At 36.8% G+C, this 27,476-nt stretch overlaps 1 protein-coding gene across 1 annotated transcript; it reads right to left on the bottom strand.

Moving 5' to 3' along the window:
* Window positions 1–27,476, bottom strand: ywhae2 (tyrosine 3-monooxygenase/tryptophan 5-monooxygenase activation protein, epsilon polypeptide 2). Its single transcript, XM_067424341.1, has 6 exons — window positions 27,221–27,476; window positions 19,715–19,914; window positions 15,260–15,366; window positions 14,638–14,844; window positions 8,670–8,806; window positions 1–2,578 (listed from the first exon to the last, which is right to left on the bottom strand). Exons 1-6 carry the CDS (start codon window positions 27,282–27,284, stop codon window positions 2,526–2,528), a joined length of 768 nt encoding a protein of 255 aa, XP_067280442.1. The 5' UTR covers window positions 27,285–27,476; the 3' UTR covers window positions 1–2,525.

Below are 27,476 nucleotides of genomic sequence, written 5' to 3'. Positions count from 1 at the left end.
AAGGTTAAGATAGTGTTTTATTAATTCATTTATTAAGTCTTGATTTATTCGGAAGGTCGAGTCGATCTCATGCTGTGTCTCCATAAGACGACAGGTGTTTGTTGGCTTCAGGCAGAATAAACAGTACAAATCAGATTCAAGTTACATGTACTGAACAGAAGAAATACATGACGATGCAGACCGAAGAGAGAAAGAGTCAGAATGAGAGTAGATACACAAAGAATTGAAATCCAGGTAACACTTTACAATAAGGTGTCGTGCGTTAACATATTAACATTATTTTACAGTATCCTTGTTACGTTACATGTACATACTACAGTATTAACAGTAAATTAAGCATAAATACAAGCAACTAAACCCTAGACCTATAGTAAGAAAATGTCTATTGATATTGTATAATTACATTGTAACAAGAACACTTTAGTGTAACCAAACCACTATAGCATTCAGCCTTTACTGATAGTAAATGAAGACGGTTGTTAATTGATCACGTTAGTTTAGAGTGCGTTAAAGGGATATTCACCTAAAATTAAAGTTCTGTCCTCATATTTACTCGCCCTCAAGATGTTCCGAAACTCTTTCTGCTGCTGAACAGCGAATACTGGAGGTCAATGGGGTCCATCCACTGTCTGGTTACCCATACTCTTCAAAATATTTACTTGTGTTAAGCAGAAGAAAGAAACTCGTACAGGTTTGGAATAACTTGTGGGTGAGTAAATGATGCAAATTTTCATTTTTGGGTGAACCATCACTAATGTTAACAAAAATCTACTAGTAAATGTTTAAATGAACATTACCCAAGATTAATAAATGCAGTAGAATTAGCGTGCATTGTTGCTTTATGTTAAATAATGCAGTTAACTAATGTTAACAAATGAAACCTCATTGTAAGTCTTACCAAAATCCCTTTCACCTCATAGTCTATTGAAGAAAAACACAAATGCATCTTGCTTGTTTTGCATCTGATCTTCAGAAAGATCTGTTTTTTTTTTTTTTCCTGCCTTAAAACACAAAAAGCCTCTGAGGCAAAGCACAAAAGCTTTGACAACAGCTTTATAGAAATATTTCTGCAGCAGCGACGTTTCGAATAACAGTGAGGCAAGAGTTGCATTCATTTATAAAAAGCGTATAGTTACTTATTGTAACCAACCACAGGACACCATACCACAGACAGAACTTTCTGACAAAATCCAGCGCTTTAGAAAAGGAGGGAGAAATATTTGAGGCCAAATTTTACGATACACAGCTTGAGTTTTTTTTTTAAACTCTCGGCTGACCTCAACAACAACAAAAAAAAGCTTCTAAAAATAAACATCTTCAATACTGTCCATTAAGCTCAACCGAACAATCGACAGAACAACACTAATAAAGAAATAAGCCAAAGCAAACTTAAACGTGTGATTCTCAAGGAAGTTCACAACAGGTAGTAAAGCCATACCTGAGAGGAAACTCTCCATTCTGGCATTATATAATCATATAAAGATCTAAGTGAATAGTTTATTAAAAAAATGCTTAAGATTTAAAAAAAATAAAATAAACCCTAAAACCTAAAAAATATGCACTACCGCTTTACAAGTTTTAATGTTTTTGAAAGCTGTCTCTTCTGCTCACCAAGGATACATTTATTTGATCAAAAATACAGTAAAAAAGTCAAATATCATGATGATTATTATTATTTAAATATTTAAAATGTATTCCTCTGATGCAAAGCTGAATTTTCAACATCATTACTCCAGTCTTCAGTGTCACATGATCATTCTAATTCTAATATGCTGATTTAGTTTTGAGGACTACCATTCAAAAGTCTGGGGATTTTTTTATTTTTTAAAGAAATGAATCCTTCAGTAATACTAAATTCAGCAAGGATGTAATCATTTGATCAAAAGTGACAGTAAAGATATTTATATTATGTTACACGAAATTTCTATTTCAAATAAATGCTATTCACTTGATCTTTTTTCAAAGAATTCTGAAAAAAATGTTTGTGTTTCCACATACGAAGCAGCACTACATTTTTCAACATTCATAAGACCCATTATTGAGCACCAATAATAATAACGGAGCAGCAAATCAACATATTAAGAATGATTTCTGAAGGATCATGTGACACTGAAGACTGGAGTAATCCTGCATCACAGGAATCAATTACATTCCAAAACATTAAAAACAAGAAAAGCGTTCTATTAAATTGTAACATTTCACAGTATTACTGTATTTTGATCCAATAAATGCAGCCTAGTTTTTGAAAGAAGCCTCTTTTGCGCTCCATGAAATATCTCAACGAATCCAAACTAGTTTAGATGGTCAGATAGATGAGAGTAAAGGTACGGAAGAAGGAGAGAAGCGAGAGGGGGGAAAGGACAAAGTGATAAACAAGGAGGGACAACAGCATTCAGCATCTGAACTCTTCTCTATGACACCATGTGGTTCCCTGAGGGCAGGGATGAATGAGAAAGAGAGAGCAACAGACAGACAGAGAGAGAGAGAGAGACAGAGAGAAGGTTTAGTATGTTGGCGGTGACATCTCACTGGGTTTCTTCTTCAGCCTCTGGCTGTGCTGGTTTAGTTTGTTCTTCACCTGAAAGAAGAGTCTCTGTTATTACAGTGATGGGTGAATAAATGACAATGTTTATTTTTGGGTGAATAACCCTTTAAAGGTTTAGCTCACCCAAAAATGAAAATTCTGTCATTATTACTTACCCTAATGTCGTTGGACACCCGTAAGACCTCTGTTCATCTTTGGAACACAAATGAAGATATTTTTCATTGACACCAATGTCATTTCCTCTTTCAAGACCCATAAAAGGCACTAAAGACGTTGTTACAAAGTCAATCTCACTACAGAGTCTGTACAATAATTTTATGAAGTGACGAGAATAGTTTGTGTGCAAGTGAAGGGCCAATTTCAAAACGAAGTTTCGAATGGTTATGAATTAGTGTATTGATTCACGATTCGGATCACCAATGTCACATGATTTCAGCAGTTTGACATGTGATCCGAATCATGAATCAATACACTAATTCATAACCATTCGAAACTTCGTTTTGAAATTGGCCCTTCACTTGTACACAAACTATTCTCGTCACTTCATAAAATGATTGTAGAGCCGCTGTAGTGAGATGGGCTTTGTAACGACGTCTTTAGTGCCTTTATGGGTCTTGAGAGAGGAAATGACATTGGTGTCAATGAAGGCCTTTCTGAGCCATCGGATTCCAACAAAAATATCTTCATTTGTGTCAGAAGATGAACGAGATGAGGTCTTATGGGTGTCAAGATATTAGGGTAAGTAATTAATGACAGAATTTAGATTTTATTTTTTTCTTTAAAGTGTGCTTATGAGAAACAACATGTATCGATGGAGCCAGTCCTGGTTTGACTAATTACCATTCATAAATATAGCATTATTAATCAATCAATACAATCCTTTCTAGCCCGAGTTCTAACCTTTATTTATTTTCATAAATAAAAATAAGAACTTATACATTTAATTATTTGTTTGTTTTAAATCCCGTCATGTTCCCTTTCTCATGAAAATACATACTTGAGTAATTAAAAGGTAGGAGATCTAAAACACTTTTGTCCAAATCTTTCTTTATATGTCAATACATAATTAAAATGTAAGTACTCTAAAAAAGAGAGTATAAAAATCGAGTGACTCTAGACTTTTTAATCTGCAATAAACACCGCTCATTATTTTCATTCGGGACGAAACAAATTATTGGCTTATATTAGGGCTGGACAATAATTCAATATCAATATATATCGCGATATAATTTTTTTCAATAACGGTGATATAATTTTTAAACACATTTCCGATATTTCGATATGACTGACGTTCAGGGCGCATGCCATCAGAAAGAGCAGAACACGATTGGCTTCTTGCGTGATGACGTACACCACGGACACGCAGCCAGTGCTCAGCAGTAGTAGGCTGATAGATCCAACGCGGCACGTTTTAGCTACAAAGAGAGTTTCCCTGACCGCAACACAAATGTGACTGAACGAGCTTCCACAAGTAAGGAGAAATAAATAGTTGATAAGAGAAGAAAGACTAACTTTCTTTAGTGGCGTGGAAGTGGTTCGTCTATCTAAAGCACTATTCGCACGGGATTAGTATTATCTAGGGACCTCTGTGATTGAGAAATGACTCCCCCACATCTGAGTTTTGCGTGGCGCATTCGCACGGGATAAACAAAGCCTGTGATTTTACTCGAATTTACTGACTTCTCCCGGATATGATGTTCGTTATAGATAGCTGTATGAAATCACAGGCATCGATATCGTTTTGATTATTTTACAGTAGCCTAATAAATAAATATAATTTCGTTCAGTTAGCGAACAGATGTCATGAACTGAGCTCAGACCAGCGGCAGGAATCAGATTTCATTTATCACGAGTGAGAAGCTCACAATATACGGCGGAAGATTCAGTTTCAAAACTAAATGTAAAAGCGCCTATTTAAACAAGATTGTCATTGTACTATACTGTTCTGTTATGTTTTTCATTCAGAACAGTATTGATGTTAATATTAAACACACCATTCAATCAGATTACTCTCAAATTGATACTCATTCTAAAGTGAAAGTATAATCCGTGTGGGCGCGGCTGCACGGGAATTAACGGTGCGCATTATGAATGCAGACTTTATTCTTCGTGAAAGATAAAGATAGAAATGCTCACAGGGAGAAGAAAAGCTTGCAAAAAGTATATACAATCCGCCTAATCCTGGCCAAATCACAGAGATGTAGATTCGCACGGGACTAATGTTATCACAGGACAGGTGTTCGGCGAAATATGGTAGGTAGGCCTAGGCTAATTTGCGGGGGAATTTTTACTTTACAAATTACAGACATGGCCGATTCACACGGGATTAAGATCACAGACATTCTCTGCAATTATTACATCCCCAGATAATACGAATCCCGTGCGAATGGGGCTGATATTAAACTTGTGCCGGAGAGGTGCCGACTAGGGGTGTAACAATACATCGACATAGATTCATCAATCTAATGTCTAACAATACGATGCCAAGCGTTACAAATAATCCATGTAGACTATTTATGTAAGAGGCAAGTGGCACATTTGTTTTAATACTTTCCACATTTGCACACAATGTCATTAACACCAATGCGTTCATTCTCGTTTAAATTACCTTTCAAAGCTTGTGAAAGACGGTCTGACATGGCTTCACGAAAATGTATCATTTGCTCGTGTTTAAAGCCTTGCAAAAAGCAGCGTGCACTCATCTCAAACAGAGCACAAATAGGCCACTGAATTGAGTCTTATTTTATTTATTTTTTTGTGCATCAGTAGATAAAGGTATAGTTTTGCATAAAAGGAGAATATAGCGCTATGAATCGTTCTTCACTGAAATTTAAAACTTAAAAGAAAATGCTCAATAAACTGCGTCTGCGAAGTGAGTCTTGTTTATTTGATGGTGATTTCACATTTCTTGTTCGTATAAAGGCTAAATACAAATAAAAGGTGAACATTAATTTATTTGTACCGTTTTTATTTCTAAAATATTATATAGTTTTATAGGAGGAGGTTTCATAGACTTGGCAAATTAATTTGTCAGAAGTTTGTAGGTACAGAAATCCTTTGTGGCAGTTCTTGGTAGTTTTTCTAAAGCTTTTATATAGTTCATATCGATATCGAAATTATATCGTATCGACCAAAATTAAGAAATATATCGTGATATAAATTTTGGCCATATCGTCTAGCCCTAGCTTATATCCTTATATCATGGGCGACTGTCACTCTCTCTCGCTACCATGGCGACCACCGCTTTCACTACAGGATCTGCCCACATGCGCGCGCTTGTTTAATTTGAGCAGTTCAAGAGGCAAGAAACCGAGGCAAAATAATGGCAGAGAAAGAGCATTCAAAATTCACAGTGCAGGGTTTTACAGTCAGCGAAGGCAAACAATGCAAAAAAGGAAGCCAGTACGAGAAAAGGCAATGCACAGAAAGTCTTTGGATAAACAAAGAAATCAAACGCAAGTAAATATCGGCGTGGCTTTTCAACGATGGCGAGAACTGAGGGACCTCAAGGACACCTTGATGGCTATATTTCTGCTGGACAGGTAATCTTTCATTTTGATTATACATTTTTTTTGGTTTATGTTTTCATGGAGCATGTATCACATGTAGCTGCCTAATATAGCTAATAACATTACTTAGCATAAAATTACAATATTATACACTTATAGCCATTAGTAGAGAGGATAAATACTCGATATGCTTAGCTCAAGTTGATCGCTGTCGTGTTGAATTTAACGTTAGATTAAAAAAAATGCATGTGTAAAAGCTAGTACACCGCATCCAGGAACTTCTTTTAGAACTAAGTTAGCTTTAGCTACTACTAATCAACAATGCTTTCATCATGGAAACTCTTACATGCAAAACACAGAATATGTTATGAATCTTACACGAAACTCATCTTCACAGTATAACTGATGTTAATGGAAAAACATGTATCAATTAGGGCTGTATTGCCAAGAATCTAGCGATACAATACATATCACGATACAGGGGTTATGATACGATATATTGTAATATATTGCGATATTTCTTTTTTGTGTTTTTTTTATTATAATTTAAAAGAATGAAGAACACAACCATATGCCTAAAACATGAGACAAAGTATTTTATTTAATTAATATAGTATTATTTATATCACTAATCACTATTTTGTGCAGTCTGAGTAAAGGGAAATGTAAAGTGACTGCATTATTCTTTGTGTGTATATGTTTTAAAGGTTCACAGTATAGCATTGGCTATTTAACAACAGAAAGTGCAGTCCATTTCATGACTGAATAACTGTTTGTTTTATATTTAAGCTTATTTTTTTTAGTTAAGCTATTTTCTATAAAGCAGTCTATTGTATAAAGTGCTATTTCAAGTAACGTTACTGAACTGCAGAGCTGGTGCATCCATATCCACATCACCATGATCTTTCATTCTGCTGCCACTGTTGTCAGTTTTGGTGTGTGTTTATTTTGTTACTGAGAGGAAAGCGTGCAGTACATTTTATCGAAACGCTTCTCAGCAGCGCGGGTGACGTCAGGATGTTAAGCGAGCTCTCAGTTTCAATGTGTTTCCAGAGTATTAGATTTTAACTTGGCCTATTTTGCATAGACTGTAAAAAAATATGGACGTAGTGTCCGTGACGTCACCCATAGGATTCTGATAAGCCGTTCTGAAGCTTAAAGTATGGGCGAGCTGGGCGTTGCCATCTTGTGAGCGAGTCATCGCGTGTCACTCCCGGATAACAGAAAATGGGCAAAAAGGCGGGATGTGCGGGGAGCTAAGGTGACGCAATAACGCAATAAAATTCACCCCCCTCACAGTTGTCATGAAGGTCAAAATTAGCATTATAAGCCAAAACCACAATTTGTACCAGGCTGTAAACATGTTTTTTTCTGCTTTAAAGTTGAGAATTTTAACATGGGGCTCAATGAGATTCTGCTCCCTACTGGAGCCTGTCCCTAGTGGCCAATTGAGGAATTGCAGTTTACATTACTTCCGTATTGGCTTCAAGAGAGATCGCGGGAGGTTGCCGCTTGCTATTTTGCAAACAAAATGATTCTTGTCGATTTCCTTAGTGGCTTATTTTTAGCTGAAGCCAAAATGAGTCCACACTTCAGCTCTGTATACTGCAGGAGCAGAATAATTCTTTCATCTTGAGAGCTGGGTTTGCTAATGCAAACACTAGCGATGCACGCACTTTTACCTCGCGCTTCTCCAGCTCCGCGTCAGTTATACGTTCTGAGATAACACTGCCATCTAGCGGTTGGGTGTTATACATTCTGTGGTTTAAACTGAACACAAAGCCACGAATCTTGGATGTAAATAAATAAATATCGATAGTGTTTTTAAGAAACGATACAGTATCACCAAACATAATATCGCGATATTCACGTGTATCGATATTTTCTTACACCCCTAGTATCAATGCTACTCAAGGGAGAAAGTGGAGTGAATGGAAATAATGAGCTGTCTTTAAAACAGTCGTAAGAGGTCTGCAGACACTCAAATTTTATACTTTCTTTTTCAGAGTACTTGCATTTTAATTATGTATTGATATATAATGAAAGTTTAAACAAATTTGGGAAAAAAGTTTAACCAATTCTAACCTACCCTACATTTAAAAAATTATAGAAACTATCAATTAAAAACAAATATAGAAATAGAAACTAAATATATATTTAAGATCCTTGTTTAAACTAGAATTGGGTTAATTGAGTAAAAAAACAAACAAAAGGGAATCAGCAGATTAAAACAATTTGATAATGCTAAATTATCATTAATGGATAGTAATTGGAGTCAATCAATTCAATCGTCTTTAATTGTTTATTTGTTCAACTCCATGTCAATTTCTTATTTCATGAGGATAATCATACCTAATGCGTTTGATCTCTCAATTTTAAAACTCTTAATCACAACACCAATCAGGTCTGTTACCCTCCAGAAATGTTTTATTGAAAATACTAATTAAGAAAATGATTTTTGCATTGCAAAGTAAGTCACGCACTGACTGCATTCAGAGCAATTTTCCTTTATAATCAGTATCTACTCCAGAAGTGAATTGATTCTGCGTCTCACTGTTTGCTTCCGTCTACTACGGCAAAGCAGCTTCCCCTTCTCTAAGGTGTGCATGTCTCACCGTCTCCCTGCATGTCTGAAGTCCACAGCGTCAGGTTGTCCCGTAACAGCTGCATGATGAGTGTAGAGTCCTTGTAACTGTCCTCGCTCAGTGTGTCCAGCTCCGCTATCGCATCATCAAACGCTGCCTTCGCCAACCTGTTGGAGGAGCGAGTGGAGTCAGGCTGGCGTCTTTATTAGAAGGCACTGGTTCTTAACCAGAGGACTGCAGGATGATGCATTTAAATGAATAAATGAATAATAAAAATAAATTATGATCAATCAAAATATGATCTAACTCTAAATTAGATGCTAAAATAAATAAATAAAACAACGATCTAGACTGAAATCATATTTCTTTTTCTGTAAATAAACCCACATAAGTGAAAGACATCTAGACAATGATCTTACCGAACACTGATATTAAAATGGGCAGTCTCCATAGTCATCCTTATTTTTATTTTCACAGCCTACTTATTTTTACATTTAATTTTTTTGTCAGATACCATCCATGAAATGAAAGCATGCGGAAGATTGGTGCGCAAACGGAATCTCTGGTAGGTCAAAAAAAACACATGGGAATCGTTAGAATTAGAGATACACCGATACTACATTTCTCAGGCGATATCGATTATTCAGAATGATATCCACCGATACGATACCAACAGTTTGATTTTTCTTGTGGAAAAGAAACCTCCCCCCAAATAATGCTGTAAACTATTCAGAAAACTCACTCATTTGATACACAATAATATTGGTTTTAATATTAGGTATTCTATTAAACTGCTATTTATTTTCAGATACAATAGGCAAGTAAAATATCAAAATCTGAAATGCTTGTATACAACTCGGTTGCACATTTTTTTAAATGGTATTTTTCATAAGTCAATTATGACAGTAAGTAACAGTAAGTAAGCTCCTCTCTAGTGTTTCTTTATTGCTAACTAAAACTGAACATCAGATGATTTTCTTGGGGTAAGTTAGGCTAAATGCAATTTGAAGTGACTTATTTTGTACAATAAATTCACATTATTCACTAGGGCTGTTTCGAATGCCATTTTTTGAGCTTCGAAGCTTAGGTGGCAATCAATATCGAATATTCGAAGCTTCGGTGGGTGGGGCTAAATATATAATAATAGTGTCGGTTTGCATTTATATCATCTTTCACGACTTCACGTTTCACTCTTCGGCATCGTAAATGTGTTGCGGCAGACCCAGTGGAGTGCAGTGTTGCATTTGGTGCACACATTCAGATCAGGTGGCACACATTCTTTAAATATTAATAAACATTTAATAATCTTTTAAATAGAACAGTTTCTGGTACGCATTACACGGGCAGGTTTATGCTCCGAAAACGGACAGTGCACAAGTGATACAAAACACAGTCTGTTGAGAGCAAGAACTTTAATAAGGTATTAATAACGAACCTTTCTTTAAAACAAATGAATCCCAAAACAGAAATTAAATTAGTAACACACAGTGATTTCAATGAACTGTAATAAATAAAGAACACGGTAGCATGCTTATAAACAGTTGAATAAGAATAAATGAATTGTTTTTAAAATGACACAAAATGTAATATCTATTACAATTAGTTTTATTCTATATAAGGGATTTATTTTGTCTTATTCTGACTTTTTGTTAATTTAAATCTTTAAAATGCGCGATGCTTTTATTGAAAGCATGTTGCGGTGTTTTTTTAAATTTATTATTATTATTTCAAGCATGAGTGAGAGAATGAGTCTGCGACGGAAGTCACGTGTTGAAAAAAAAAAAAACGAATATTCGAATCTCAAAACTGAAAATCGAATGCCACCTCACCGAACGAATATTCGAATATTCGATTATTCTAGTACAGCCCTATTATTCACATAACGTCACATTATTTTTTACTGTGACGTCTTTACGCAGTTGAAACACTGATTGAGTGATTACATGGGTCATGATACGGATTTTGGTAAGTTGTAGTGTCTTTCAACATACCTTTTGATATTCATGCACGGTTTTCAAGATGACTTGGATTAAAGGAAGCGATGACGCGATCACTAGTCACTACAGCAATCTGTCACATAGGAGCGTCAAAACGGCATTTATGGTTTGAACTGAGATCAAATTGACGGACTTTAAAAGATTCTTTTAGGGGTCCTTTTAGAAGTAACAAAGTACCTTGATAATTGCAATTATTGGATAAGAGGCGTGCCACAAATAATGTTTGGAGACCTGGAGAAAACTGGAGATCTGGCAACCCTAGCTTGAACTAAGGGTGATTCATACTGTGCGTTCACACCAAGGGGGCAATCTAGCAACCGAAAAGAGTACCTTCCATAGGGGCGGCTATTGCTAACCAAGCCATCACCTATTGTTAGCCTCCCATTGACGCCCATTCATTTTTGCATCACTTTGACAGTGAATAACTTTACATCTGAGGGGTTTAAAGACTCCATTTGTCCATTGTTTATTACTAAATAAACACGACAATGTATAAAATGCTCCATTACCTTGTATCTTACACTATCGCCCCGTAGAAGCTGTTTTTGTACAAATAGGCTAACGATTGCGTCATAACCAACGCGACTCTCTGTCGCACCATGGAGAAATTAGCGTATAGACAGGAGGAGACGCTCGCAGGCATGTACTGATGTTACATTTTAAAATCCTATGCAAAATTACAAAATTAATCAGAATGCTTAACAAAAGTTGATTCTGCTCACACTCTCCGTCTCTGCAAGATCTGGTGATTCAGTTTTCACTTTGCACAACGACTAAAAAGACTTACAACTGTCACAACAGGTTGCTCACATCACATCTAGCTCAGTCTGCGGCTGCGCAGTTCGCTCAGCCATCAGGAAGTGAGTGCTTCTAATTGACATCACTTTTCACCATTGAAGTCTATGGGGTCGCTGTGTCCATTTCTTTTACTGACTATGTTTCACACTGCCGCCGACGAGAGCCTTAAACTTAGCTCTGGTTGCCCTGCCAACGATGCTGGAAAAAGATTCGTAGACGTGCTGACGTAGATCGAATGCTTGGTCTCTTTTTTGCTAACGAAATAAAACAATTAAAAGCCATTTGTGTGTTGTGGCCCTTATATATATATCGTTAAGTGCTAGTCTAATTTGTGTGCAGCCTACATTACAACCACTGCCCTGGTCCATTAATGCAATTGGTCAAATCAGTGTTGTTTTGAGCAAATTAATAGCATTTCTGCTGAAAACCAAGAGTTCTAGAGCATGAAAATGATGTCTATATATAATGTTGCGCGCCTTCTTATCAAACCCACCACAGCAAAGATCAACCTCTCTTCCATTTAGCTTGGGAACTTATTGTGGTCCGAAACAAAGTTTACCGGACTGCGTTCTCTGGAATCATCTCAAGCAGAGCATTTCTACATTCCGACTGGTTGCCGCCGAACCGCGTCATAGCTCATTTCCATAAAGTTGACCTTATTTCAACTCTGCTTGACGGCCAAATCGTCCAAGATGCGCCACGCTCGCCAGCGGCAGTGAGTCGAAATTGATTCAGTAACTTTTTAGCCAAAAAATTAAATCATTGTGACTGAAATACATGCAGGTGTAATGTATTAAAATCTATCCCAGCCACTGCTACTTTCAGTAATGAAGACTTCATTACTGAACTAGGGTCAATAATAATTTAGAATAATAATAAATATAAAAAAGTTTATTTAAAATAATATCTTAATGTTGTGTAAAATAAGATATTCCGGCTTAATCCCTCATCCTAGTTTTGTGCAAAAGGCCCCTGCTGGCACGCGCGTGGCTGACTTCACATTAGGGATGGGCATTTTCCCAAAATATTGTATTCGAATATTTGGGCTCATAAAAATCGAATATTCGAATATTCATTTATTTAAATTAGGTATTTTGAGAAAATGAGAGAGATGTTTCTTTCTTTTTTTCTCTAAACATGTCGTCACCATTTCTGAACAAGCTTATGATTAGGCAATGTACACAACACGCTTACGTTATATCTTAAGGTTTTTAAAACATTAAACAGTGTGTAAAAAAATGCCTAAAGAACAAAAGCATTATAAGCTCAAGGAGCACGAGCGCAGAGCGCGTCAGTTAGCGTGACGTACACACACACACACACACACACACACACACACGCGTCAATAGCCTACCGACCTGTGTGTGTGTGTTTGATATGGCTGATGTGTTTACTTTGTATTGTTTCACATTTTCATGTAGAGAGAAACTATAATATTGGATTATGATATTATTCTCGGGTGAGAAAATGCGCCACTGACAGGCGTTGCGGAGACAAAGATAACGGTTAAGTGAAGTTTGAGTGAAGAACTTTGTGTTTTCTGTTCATAAACCCTCAAAGAACTTTAAAGGAAGCATTTGTCTCGAGATCATTTTGCTATCATAAGTTATCTCACTCTCACTCGGGATAACTTAGCTACAGATGAGCTTACCTGCACTCCTGAGCAGTGATCGCTCATTCCACTGGTGTTTGGATTTCATGTGATTCTCGTTTGTGGTGGTGATATCATTATAACTCAGTTTCAGTAATTGATTTCATCAAAAGTATCTCCATTTTGTAACGGCATTTTCAATTTTCATCGAAGTAATTCCAAACATTGCGAGGCAGATGACGACATTGTGATCAAATGCACTGAACTTATTAACCTCCTCCACAACGCCACCCAGTGGATTGAGATATAACTGCGAGATTTAAAGGGATTTCTCATGGATTCACTGTGTAGCCAGTTGCTTGTGACTTATTTTATGTCATCCTACTTTTATTATTTTATTTTACCTTACCTTATTTGTGTTGAAAAAAATATTTTTGTAAATGTTTTAACTTCATCAAAACTTAATGTTACCCTTTCATTGTTATTTATGTTTAATTTTCAATGGTTCCAGTCGGGAGTTCCTACCAATTGTTGTAGCTTAGGATGCGTTATCGCTTCCCCTTTAAGCGTTCGCGCTCAGTCTGACTGTGAATGCAGACGGGGAAGTGCGGAGTGAGACAGTAGGCCTTCCAGTGTGTGTGTTTTCTAATTTTGCTCTAACCTACTTTTTTTTTTAAAGGAAATAAATGTACATCCTTCATCTCATCCAGGTTTGGCTGTCCTTCTGTCCTGAGGGTACCACTTGATATCTGCTACAACTGCATTTACTGCCAGCCAATTAACAAAATAAAATTCGAATAGTTTTTAAGTTTTCGAATGTTAATTACAGATCGAATATTCGACTATTCGAATATTCGTGCACACCCCTACTTCACATATAGGCACAGTAACGTTAAACGTGCTAAGAAAAACATCCATATAAAGTCTGACGTGATTAAATTGAATGTGTTATTTCGTATTATCGATACAATCGATTGATTACCTTTTAAAACAATATTAGATCGATATATGTAGTCCAGAAGGCCAACTTGCCAAGCACAGATCGATGTAGTTGGATCATTGGAATATAAATCGATACATTGATGTACTAGATAAATCGTTACACTCCTATAGAAGAATACAACAACAGCAGCAATCACAGACAGTCGCAATCGGACAGTAAGATTACTCAGAGGACCGTTGATTTTGCCAAAAACAAATTGGGTAATTTGCCCTGGATTTTTTTTACAGAGGTTGTGAGAGAAAACACTGACTTGGCAGATTCAGATGGGTTTAAAATTTCAAAGTACATCTGTGCAATGTGTATTTCTCTAACATCCCCCTAGTAAACTACCCCCATTCAAGAAGGGCTTCAAATCTCCTTTAAAACGAGATGATGCATTTGGAGGAGTTTATCCTAAATAATTTGTTTATCCTAAATAAATTAAGCGTTTTTAGCGATCGGTCTGCGTGACTTCGCCAATTCCTGTGGAGGTTTTTTTTCTGTAACTAACGGACTAATTCAAATTTGGTTGAAAGAGCCGCTTGTCTTTGACTAATGTTGAGTGCAGCCCTCGAAGTTAACATCAAACAAGCATTACACTCTAAGTGAGGAGAGAAAAAAAACACCAACCTGCATGCGCGGTCGGGGGAATTAAGGATCTCGTAGTAAAAGACAGAGAAATTGAGTGCTAGGCCGAGCCGGATGGGATGTGTGGGTGGGAGCTCAATCATGGCAATGTCGCTGGCAGCTTTGTACGCTACCAAACTGTTCTCTGCTGCTTCCTTCCTGTCATTACCCGTGGCAAACTCTGCTAGGTACCTGTGGTAGTCACCCTTCCTGCAAACACACAAAAACAAGTGTGGGGGAAAAGATCTATTCAATTTGCATTAGCTAGATTGACTAATTGATGTCAGAAACGTGTTCAAAACAGTAATGAAATGAGAAATGTCATGATTATTAATGAATCGTCTGATCATGGTTGTTTGATCTAATCAAAGTTATTTAAAATGTCATAAAATGCACGATATCATGTCTACTTTTCTGGTGTGGAGAGTCATAATTTGGTAGGGAGTAAAGAATATTAAAAAACAATGATTAAGCCAATGACTTAGGTGAGAGTACAGTGCCATGCTCTACAGAAATGTGAAAATAAAGCTAATTTTCATTTCATGTACCAAACATTCGCCCATCTAAGTGTTGTGTAGGAGACTCTAAAGCTCTAAACGCATGTGCTCTGATTTGTCAAACCTACATCTTGTAGTAGAAAACTTTGGATTCTCCTGTGTTGGCTGCAGGAATGAGGTGTTTGTCCAGTACATCCAGTATGTCATTACAAATAGATTTCAGCTCATTCTCAACCTGCAAAGGGTTAGATGAGAAATGGCACATTAATTATGGCATCACATACATCTAGATTACATGATATAAAAAACTGCCTAAAAGCCTTTCACAAGACACTATGTAACACCATGTCTACAGTGGATGCGAGTGGTGCGATGTGATGCAACAAAGGAAAATAGAAGCCATTATAATCAGAGATGCTGTCTACACTGAATTTGGCTGGAGCGACATGACAAACCCAGAGAGTAAAACGGATGCTTGTTCTATTTATGACGTACCACAAGCATTTGCGATACTTCTCATAGTAAGGACAAATGGGTTTAAAATGGTTACTTTGTCGCGTCCAGTATAGACAGCTTCTAGGTGTTGTGGCAGATCTAGACTAGACACAGTGTCAGTCTCTGAGCCATAGAGCTCACAACTCAAGGCATTTCAAGGTATGGATTTAGGTATTAATACACTCTTAAAAATAAAGGTTATTTATTGGCATTGATGGCTCCATGAATAACATTTAACAACCATGGAATCTTTCCAATGCACAAAAGGTTATTTACTGTGGGGAAAAATATTATTTAGATCTTAAAAATGTTCCTCACAGTTAAAAAAAAAATTATAATTAAAGCTACAATGTGTGATATTTCCCCCCCATCTAGCGTTGTAAAGGTATATGACAATCCAGTGATTATTAGTTTCTGTTCCTCTCAATTTCGATTTCGTTTTAACTCCTACGGTGGCCGATTTAGTCCAAGATTAACATGGCTTCCAGTTCGACCTCGTTCATGAGTGCCATCGAGTGTTAAAAGGCGAAAGGCGAAGCTTGAATTTATGGGTATGTCCCTCTTTGGCTAATGTACTTTCAAGATGGAGGGGCAACATGGCAACCAGCATTCGAACCCCTCACCCGTATGTATTTTCAACGGCATATTATAAAGTGTTTTTAGCTAAGAATAAACAAAAAAAGTTCCACAGTGTAGCTTTAAGAACTGATCACTGAAAGGTTCTTTGGGGAACCGAAATGGTTCTTCTATGAAGACTTGCACCAGGTAGAAACAGGGTGGTTCCCGGAAAAATAAATGTTCCCCTAGAGCCATTTTCCTGAATGCATTTAGTTTTCACACCAACAGTAGGAACACTGAAAGTGACGCAAGCCGGCCAACAGCGACGCCATTTAGGCTAAAGACAAAATCTCAGACAACAATTTGCAGTGCTACATATCATTGAGGCTGAGAAAAGTACACACCGTAGACAAAAAAAGTACAGACAAAGGCGAAAGGTAAATCTTATATTATAATCGTTTGTGGAGTTAGTTCTTTAAATAAACAGTGTGTTTACAAGGCTTTTTAAAAATGGCGGTGCCGGTTAAGCGGTGGAAGGGGAAAAAAGAAAAGAAAAAAATGCATTGCGATTCTCTCTAACAATTCAGAATCGATTCTGAGCTTAGTTTTTAAACGCAGATGACACTGTGTGTGTGTGTGTGTGTGTGTGTGTGTGTGTGTGTGTGTGTGTGTTTGTGTGTATTTAAGAAACACCCACATTCTGATTGCTTCTAATTCCTCACACACACACAGTCACACCACTTGAACCTTCCATAAAATAATCTTTAATTAAGTTAGGAAAGGTCGAAGAGAACTAAGGACATTCTCGCAGGATGCGCTGTGAGAAACGTGCACTTGCAGTGTGCGGTCTCGTTTGCTGGGATTTCCCTTAAAAACACTCTGCGAAGGCATCATTTATGTCGTTTGGAATGCAGTGGCATATTAAAAACACAAAACTCACTAACAGAAGGCTGCTTTCAATTTCAAACGCTCACGTGTCTTTGTGAGTGCTCGTGCATGCGGCTGTGCGTGACTAAGTGGTTTAATGTACTTGCATCTAAAAATGCTTTTATAATGCCAAATCAATATAAACACAGTCAGTTATGTCTTAAGGGATTAAACAGACAGGACAAACCGCATCTTATATTTCAAGTTCTGTGCATTAGTGTGAATGCAGCTTATTAGATCTCTCGCTGTCTATGATGTCATCAGCATTAATCAAACAAAGCTGAGAAAGAGCTCTTGAATGTGAAACATTCAGATACTCTTAAAAACTGAAAGAACATTGTTTATTGCTTGTAATATTCTTTTTATTTCCTTGTAACTTTTGTTTTGAAGCAATACTACTTTATTAGGGGTATAACGTTACACAAAACGGACAGTTCGGTTTGTACCTCGGACAGCAGGGAAGAGAAAACTAAATATAAAATAGCTTTTATTTAAATCAGTGGTTTCCTTAAATTGCGTCTATGCTTAAATTAATTTAACTATAACAAACTTTCTTAGGGATGAAAAAAAATATCTCTGCTAATGCTGTAAACTATACAAGGAGCCCTTACTTGCACATAACTATAATATTAAAGATTAACAAACTAGCAAACTATTAGCCTTGAAGCAGTTGCTATTTATTTTTAGATAAAATAATCAACACTCAAATAACATTTATGCATAAATGTAAACTTCACATAACGCAGTTTTTGCATTAACTTCTAAATTTTTAAATTATGTTTTACTCCAATTTGTTATTGAAATATAATCATTTATACACAGTGGCTTTCATTTTCATGACTTATTTAAACATATATTAAATAATCAAGACATCACTAACAGGTTCAGTAGAATATGATGAATTTATAGGCATGAATTGATAATATATAGTGAAAGAGTTCATCTCTCTAGCGAACTAACCAGCTGTGGACATTGAATGACCACTGAATGAATACAAGATTTATAAATAAGATTAATTAGAAAATAAGTAGATATAGAATTGCTTTGAAATTGGTTTGTGACTCCCAGAATTGGAATCGGATCGGATCATGAGGTGAGATCCGCAGCCATGGGTGTTGCTAGGCCCTTTTTAGGGGGGCTTCAGCCCCTAAAATTACGCCTCACCTCACCCCACCTAATAATATGTGATTAAACTTTAAAAAATATGAAACTGGCAGGAGGCTTCGGCTTCGTCCCGTCTTTTAGTCTGTCTGTATTTTGAATTCTTCAATCCGCAGTGGCGCCAAGCAGAGCGCACGTCAGAAGCAGAGGTGTGTGTGTAAATCTGAGCCTCATTGGTCTGTCACCGCTCGTCAATGTCAAAATATTTGAGAAAACCAATCAAAACAGAGTAGGCGGGCTTTATGTTCACACAGAAACTGCTGAGGTTGAGTGCAAATTTTAGCAGTGCAACTCTAAAAGCTGTTGCTTTAAGTCAAAAATGTTAACCAAAAGACAAAAATATTCAGACAAATGCATACATTTTTGTCTAATTTCATCATTTTGAGTTGAAAAAATGCCTATGTGATTCATAATGTAGGCCTAATTAACGAACAAGAAATTTTAACAAAGCCATTTTCATCAGATCAGGCATATTGATAATGAATGTGTATATATTGTAACTTAATATAATTCCACTTGTAACCTTCTGCTTTTTTCAGCCTGTATTGGGGATAAGATTAGTAATAAAAGTGTGTATATATTATTTTTAATAAACTAAAACTTTAATAAACTTTTTTTAATAAAAATATATTTTTTTAAATAAAATATATAAATATCAGTATGTTAATATGTAAACCATACGTTTACTTTCTTCACTGACGAAAATGGATAAACTAGCCTATATCAGTCAAAGTTCAGCGTTATGAGGGGAAGAGACAGGGCAAGATAAAAACAGAGAAAAAGAGAGGTGTGGAGATAATAATCTACTGCCCAGTGACATGATTGCACATGAGTAGATCATAGAAATCTAAATTTTCTTGGGGGAGCATGCCCCCGAACACCCCTAACATTTGGGATCTTTGTGATTATAAACCTGCCAACATTATTGGGTATGATTAATGCATGTAGGCTACAATATGGCCATGCAATAAGGTATTAATATGAGCTTTATACGTAATAATTAACAGCCAATATCCTATGGGTATGCATGTTAGTAAGCTACTAATTAATAGTGTAATTTGGACTCCAAACTAAAGTTTTTTTCATAGGCTACCCTCAATGGGGGCTAATCCCCCCTAAAATAAAAATCCTAGAAACGCCTGTCCGCACCCCTAGTGCCGGTGTTTGTATGGCATGCGTTTGGCCAATCAACGTACACTTATGTCACTGGTATTTCCTATTGTTCTGGGTTAGACCGTACTCAGAAGTATGAACTAATTTAGTTCCCCCAATTAAAATCATTCCCGGTTCCTTTGCTGCAAACACTGCAAAAGCAGGTACTTCCGCAAATAGTTATAGGAACTATGCAAATACTTATCTGGTGCGAAAGCTAAATCTACACAAAACAAATTTTTAAAAATGTATGCGAAATAAAACAATTCAAAAATAAATTGTAGTTTCACCGTTTGTCTGTATTCTCGGATCATTTTGAGTTTGTCCTCTCCGCCCTTGCTCTCCTCTTTCTGCTCGATGCTGCTGATTATCCTCCAGGAGGCTCTCCGTGCACCAATCACATTCTTATATGCAACGGATAACAGGTTTCTCTCCTCTACTGTGAGCTCGATGTCCTTCCCTGCAACATTCTTCATTGTCTCCACCATTTCTGAAACAGAGAGAGAAGGTTGATCCTAATGACACAAAGTGAACCCAACAAAGATCAAAGGGAAAAAGGACAGAGAGCTCTTCTGTCACAATTCACAAATGTACTCCATAACAATGCACAAATGTCACAGACTGCGTAGTGAAATAAGGAAACCTGAGTGGTAGAACAAAAAAAAAAGACTTTTTTTTGTTCAACCTGTTAGGTTCACTTATTTCATTAGCCAGTATATAAATTGTAACTATAGTAAAATTAGATATCAGTATTGTTTGTAGTAGAAACAGCACAGACAAATAAATTACATATTGCAGTTTTAGCAAATACAATAGAAGTGTTTGCTAAAATACAGCACTACACACATTTCAGAAGGGGGGGAGGGGGTTCCAACGTATGTGATTCTTATTGGGGGGTAATTTAAGGGAGGAGTTTTCGGGATCTTAATTTCAATCTTTGAATTAAATTGGAAAAATACAAATTAAAAAGAGAAAGGTTTTGGGGTATGTCTAACACTATTATTCAGAAATACTACAGAAACTGAATAAAGCCATCAAATGTAAAACAATACTGGATAGTCTTTTAGTCCTGTATAAATTAAAGGAACACTTTTTAAAAATAGGGCTTATTCAACTTCTTTCCTACCTTTAGTTATGTGGGCAAAAGCATTTGTCTCAGTGCATGCAGGTTTAGTTTGGCAGGGTCGCCGCTAGCTTAGCATAATGAATGGAATCCAATGGTACCAGCTAGCATGACCCAAGTAAAAGTGATCAAAAAAAAAACACCTAATTACTTTGTGGCCTGCGTATTCAATACGTAGTACAAATAGCGATGCAGATTAAGACTAGGCGATTTCCTAGACTGATAATGACTTATTGACTTGGGACTATATTATGGGGAAAGCAAAGGCGAAGCATTGCTACTTGGGCGCAGAGATATCACGGCTCTCATTCTCAGGTCCTCAGGCTGTTGAGTGATCGCAATGTGTTGTGTGATATCTTTGCGCCCAAGTAGCAGTGCTTCACCTGTGCTTTCCCATAATATAGTCACTCACAAGTCAATATCTGTCTAGGAAATCGCTATTTGTACTCGTTGTGAATACGCAGGCCACTAGGGCTGTCACTTTTTATTCGATTTTCGAATATGCATTCAAACTAGGGATGGGCATTTTTGTCAATTTTTCATATCGATCATCGATAGGTCTCAAAAATGAGTAATCAATTAACCGTGGGCGGTGCTTGTGCGGGGGGCGGGGCGTCTCCGTCATGGAGATATGAAACTATTTTAAGACTGTTACGAAAATGTATGCTGACAAAAACATGAGATGTCTATGCAAATATGAAAATGACTGTAAAAAAAATAACTGCTAGATTATGATGCATAAATGTATTTGAAAAAGAAACAAAATAACCGTCTTAAAATCAATGATTTCGGGCATTGTATTTGAGCTAAAACTGTGAATACACCACCCCGCAGAGCTTTGATAGAGAATTAATAAACTCAGTCAAACCCATCCTATATGAGATTAATCAGATATATGCCTATTACAATTTACATCTGCCCAAAAGGACGCAAATGCGCACGTGAACTTGGCCATGCTGTTTTACAGGCTTGAAAACGAAACTCATCTTGAATGCGCTCTTCCCTTAACAACAACGCTAATGCACGGGCAACGAAACTACAGATTATTTTTCAACGCTATTATTGTGTTATAATTCTATGCAGCCTACACGAGAGATTGGCGCTGCACATAACTTTATTTTTCATGATCAAAGTGAGTACAGCATCACTGCGCGTTTTCGAATCCATGAGAAACAACTTTAAAACAGATCTACTGTTAAAAAAATGAGTAACACTGCTGCATTATTAATATCATCAATGATTTTGAAAAAGAAATAGCCTATCTAAAAATTATATGACCATCTCAAATAACCCAGAGTCGATAATGTCGGGCTGTTCGCATTTGAATGAAGTGGAAAAGAATAGGGATGCACGATATTATCGGCACGACATCGGAATCGGCTGATAAACGCTAAAAATATACAAATCGGCATCGGCCGATATGAAAACATTATGCCGATATGCCTTGCCGATATGATAACGTGTTGATATGCGCCTGCAATTACTCACGTGTGCAAGGAGTGCTACAGCGATAAGACCATGTCAGCACTGCGGTCATTCTTCAAGTGAAAACAAGAAAATACATTGCATGTACAGTGATTTATATTGACTGTTTTTAAATGCTGCCTTGAATTTCTGAATGCACGTACAGAAGGACGTGACCGTCAGCAGCAGATTTGCCACGTTTTCACAACAAAACTAGCCCAAAACAAGCCCAATCGCGTCTCCCCAGTCCCACTCTCTAGCGCGTGCGGCAGCCTCCACAGCAGCAGAAGCTCCTCCAGGTCCTAGTGCCCTCCAGCTAGACCGCTATATATTTATACATGTAGTGGGTGCGCTGTTGTTACAGTAATACAATGAAAAGTAGAATACACAAATAAATTGAAGTTACTTCTTGTTCTGAATAAACAAATCAGTAATGATGTCATAAATCACAAGCATGACACTTGTAAATTAAATACTTTTATATACAGTGTGTTAATGTGTAATAAAAATTTTACGAAATGGATGATGAAAAATAATCCAAGGAGATCTACAATAATTGTAGAATTAAAAGACAGCATCAATGGATGTCATGCCACCCCCACTTCATGTGCACAAACGTTAAATCCAAAAATACAATATTTAGGTTACAGCTGCATCTGGGGTGAAAAATTACTGACTTTATTATTGTTATTTTCAGAGCTTTTAATATACTCTCATCATAAAAAAGAACTTTATTAACATTTATTTATCTTCAACAAGAATCCTTTTAGTAAGGATACCTCAGAAATCTGAAACCAGAATGAAAAAAAATAGTTTTTGCTCAAAATGGTGTTGTTTCCAAACAAAGTTAACAAATCAACATATATCGGCATCGGCCAAAATGAGCTGAAAAATATCGGCATATCGGCAAAATTCCAATATCGTGCATCCCTAGAAAAGAATGAACACCAGCCGAAATAACAGCAGCACTTTGCTGGTTATAAAACTGACCCAAATGCCGTTCTATATGAGATTAATCAGATATAGACAACATATAACCGAGTATTAAACAAGTAATCTTACAACATGCATCTGTGGAAAAGGACGCGGATGCGCAGATGAACTCGACCGCGCTCTGACTCTCGTTGTGGATTTCCTTTAACAGCGCGCATGCGCTCATACATGGGGAACCAAAGCACGGAGAATACAAAATTATTTTACAATCATGTTCTAATTATAATGCTGTGTATGTGACAGATCAGTGACGCACATTTCATGACCATTCAAAGTGTTTCAGGCATCACTGTCTGCGTGCTTCAGTTACACTTTATTTACATTTACATTTATGCATTTGGCAGACGCTTTTATCCAAAGCTGTCACATTGCATTTAAGGGGTACACCAGGGCGATCATCGTTTTCATGATCGATCGTCGCTGTCACGTTCGAGTACTGGAGTACTCGACCACTGTTGCCCATCCCTAATTCGAACATGACGTGAAATATCCGTAATCAAACTATAAATATACTATCTGGTTTTTAAAGTGCCATGTAGCGCAATTTTTTACAGCCTGGTGCGTTTACTAGGGATGGGAATATTGGGAAATGTACTTTCAAGATGGAGGAGCAACATGGCGACCGCCCATAGACAGTAAAAGAAATGGACGGAGCGTTCCCATTGACTTCTACGGCGTTCAGTGAAGTCAACCTAGGGGCACTCACTTCCTGATGGCTGAGCGAACTGCGCAGGCTCAGACTGAGCTTGACGACGTAGATGTGACGTGAGCAACCTGTCGGACAGCTGTAGGTCTTCTAGTAGTTGTGGAAAGTGAAATCTGAATCACGTTGTTTAAATATTTTCTCCCGTTGCTTTTGGCTCACTATCGGCTTCTCCCCATTCTTCTCCCTTGACTTTATCAGACTTTATGTCTCCACGTCCCCCCGACTGCCTCATAGACAGTAAAAGATTGCCTGCGAGCGTCTCCTCAGGTCTATACGGTAATTTCTCAACTGTGCGACAGAGTCGCGTTGGTTATGACGCAATCGTTAGCCTATTTTTACAAAAACAGCTTCTGCGGGGCGATAGTGTAAGATACAAGGTAATGGAGCCTTTTATGCATTGTCGTGTTTCTTTAGAAATAAACAATAGACAAATGGAGTCTTTAAACGCCTCAGATGTAAAGTTATTCACTGTTAAAGTGACTCAAAAATGAATGGGAGTCAATGGGATGCTAACAGCAGGTGATGGCTTGGTTAGCAATGGCAGCCCCTATGGGTGGAGCGCTTTCCGAGCGCTAGATTACCCCCTTGCGACCGCCATCCGAACCCCTCACCCGTATGTATTTTCAATGGTATATTATAAACTTTCGAGAATACTTTATTACTTGAAAGAAGTAAATATACATTAATGAGCACATATATTTTTGAAAGAACTAAGTGATTTTTGCTAAGAATAAATTAAAAAAGTTACACAGTGTAGCTTTAAGATTTGCCAGCTTTTAATTCTCTTTTGCAATCTGGTCCTCCGAGATTTCGATTTCCGTGAATTTTAACAATAGGCCTAACGTTAGTCCATTTTATCCCACGGGACATCTCGTTTCTTTTCCCAAATCTTCCCTCGCGGCACACTCCTTTTTGCAGGGAATTATAAGCGTTTCTTCCTTTCGTTTGCTTTCGTTTTTGTCTATTAAACCCGTTCACATATTTTATTTTGGTAAAGTAGAAAAACACTATAGGATGAAATATTATTTAACACAGTTTGTGCTTGTTATTAGACTTGAGGCGCGTCAAGTTTATTTGAATAGCGCCGTTCACGTGCACCCAGCGGTTTTACTTTCGCTTTCTCTTAGCAGTGCATAATCAAACATAGCCTAAATGGCTTGACCTTGTGGAAGATGAAATTCACTCTTCAGACGTTTTACAACGTGTTGCTTTGCAACATCAGGAGAAAACATGAAGACGAAGATATTCGAGACGGGGTCTATATCCAGCTCGTGTCCCACATTCAAAGCGCAGACCGGCTTGACGCAACTTTGCGGAGCAATAGGCTATAAAACATTTTTTAAACAAATATTTACTTTTCTTATATTCTTAAGATTACCATTATTTACTTATAATCATTTAAAAGTTTTACAGGCTGTAGGCTGTGAAAAGGATGTTTGCGCGTTTATTATTGTAAAATGTAGGCTATAGGCTATATATCTGGAATACAGTACAGTATTTAAAATAGCATATATGCATTAGTTATACTCTCAATTTAATTTACAAAGCAAACTATAGAAAAAGATGAATGTGTATGTGGCACTCACAACAAGACGCGCAAGAGGGGGCGCGGCGCCACGCCTGTTGCATGTCTTTTTTTTCATATCTCGGGTTTAAAAGCGTTTTACCGCTGAACCGCGGGAATTTCTTGCTTTTCAACCACGGTAAAAAAAAAAATCATACCGTCCCAGCCCTAATTGACAGGCGACTCGCTCAAACGCTATGCTGAAACGTCCCGGTCCTTAGTTAAAATAGCAATTTTCTCACAATTTACAAATAGTTTGAAACATTTGGGATATTGTAGGTACTCAATTGAAAAAAATATATAACACCGCCCTAGTGGTTTTTGGATATTTTACTGCAAAAATACTACATAGTGCACCTTTAAATGCAAGGTTTTTGTTGCTTAACTTTGTTGTTTATTTGTCTGGATGCTAATATAGTTATGGTTCTTGGTGTGAACGGGCCTTTATGTTGAAATGCTTGAAAGCAGCATGCAACAAAATTTGAGATTTTATACAATCAAATAATTTTGTTTTATCTCATCAGTCATCTAAGTGGTCTATCTATTGGTTTATTTAACAGTTTGTCTGTCTATATCTATCTGGAAGTCTTTGTGTATTTTTCTGACTAGTCTGTAAAAACTCCCTTTTAGAATTTCTAAAACTATTCTATAACTATGGGTCTATGTCAAGCAAACAACAAAATTTGGTTAGAACTTCATCTATCTAGTTCTTCGTTATCCAGCAATCCAAAAGATCCATGTAACATCAGCAGTACAAATACAATATTCAAAATTATATAACTTTAGCAGGAGATTACACTGACATATTTAATGCACCCAAGAAATTCAGCAAAATGAAAATGTATTCTATAGTGCGGGGGTTTTCAGACATTCTGACATTCAGGGACCAGCAGGGGGCCACAAGGGAATGCTAGGGAGTCTGGGAGTGAAAGTCTAAAGAAAAACAGTGTAAAAAATAAAACAATCTAAATTTTATTTCAGTCTTTATACATGAAAATATATAGGTCTAGTTGTCTTTTACATTTTGGGTCCCTCTCACCAGAATGATCATATTTGTCGATACATTGCATCTAAAATAATATATTATATATATATATATATATATATATATATATATATATATATATATATATATATATATATATATATATATATATATATATATAAATAATACATACACACACACATACATACTGAACACCCCTGCTTTAGTGCATTTTGAAATGCATATTTCATATGCTCCTAGTCAGGTAAAAGTTACCAGCAAGGCAACTTATTGTTCTATTAGCATGATTTTGAAAGACCCAGCCATTAAAAATTAACCATTCACAGATTTTACGGAACAGTTCTTGGCAATGAGAACAGATCAACATTTACTTTAGCACATTAACAATGCAGTATAAGCTTAGGTTGGGTTAGTTTAGATGTGGGGTTTCAATATTTTAAATGCCACAGAGCCCAAAACATTTGCGAGCGACCCCATCCTAAAATGTTCTATTAAGTTACTTTATTATATAAAAAAAATTCTACTCACCATAGTAATGTACAGCTAAATATAGTATTTACTTATTTTTAATATATTTCTTTATATCCATTTAGTATGTTTTTTATCTGATTTAATAGATTCATACCGCGTTTTTATTTTGCACACTTTTATTCATGTATTTAAATCTTTTTTTTACGTTTTTTTCTCTAGAATTGTCCACGGAGCCCAGTTTGAAGCATTAACAATGCGGTTGAGTTGGGCCTTTCCAAACGGATATTTCTTCCCATTTCTTTCACCTGGACGTGCGCATGCGAATGGCCAGCGCTTTGTTTTTTAGGGTTCAACACACAATTTCACGAATAATAAGACAAACAAACCCTTTTCTGCTTCTTCTTTTTCTCTCTCTGCCGTAATTCAAATGCGTGACAAGACAACACAAATCGCCAAAACATCAACTCACCATCGTATCTCTCAGCTTGCTCTGCTAGTTTAGCTTGGTATACCAAGTGCTCTCGATCTGCCATGGTTACTTGGGGATCGGGAGGAGGTGGAAATGGTAAGCGACGATGTTTGTTTGATCAGATGGATGCGAAGGTTAAGAAAGTGAACAAATACACGATATTAGGTTACTTAGTGGAGAAACGGCGGCTTAAAATCCTCGTACACTGCCGGCGACCCTGCACTAAATATGGCGATAAAACTCTATCCGGGAAATG

This window comes from Pseudorasbora parva, chromosome 1 (genome assembly GCF_024679245.1).
Source record: "Pseudorasbora parva isolate DD20220531a chromosome 1, ASM2467924v1, whole genome shotgun sequence".
NCBI classification, from domain to species: Eukaryota; Metazoa; Chordata; class Actinopteri; order Cypriniformes; family Gobionidae; genus Pseudorasbora; species Pseudorasbora parva.
Note: the sequence above shows the minus strand (reverse complement) of the source record. Positions and strands in the feature narration are given on the sequence as shown.

Excerpts from the sequence above, each read along its gene's own strand:
- ywhae2 (XM_067424341.1), bottom strand. The coding sequence starts at position 27,284 with ATGGCAGATCGAGAGCACTTGGTATACCAAGCTAAACTAGCAGAGCAA. Across the intron at positions 8,807-14,637 it reads TCCCCCGACCGCGCATGCAG|GTTGGCGAAGGCAGCGTTTG; the intron begins GTTGGTGTTTTT and ends CTCCTCCAACAG. Across the intron at positions 2,579-8,669 it reads TTCAGACATGCAGGGAGACG|GTGAAGAACAAACTAAACCA; the intron begins GTGAGACATGCA and ends CTCTTCTTTCAG.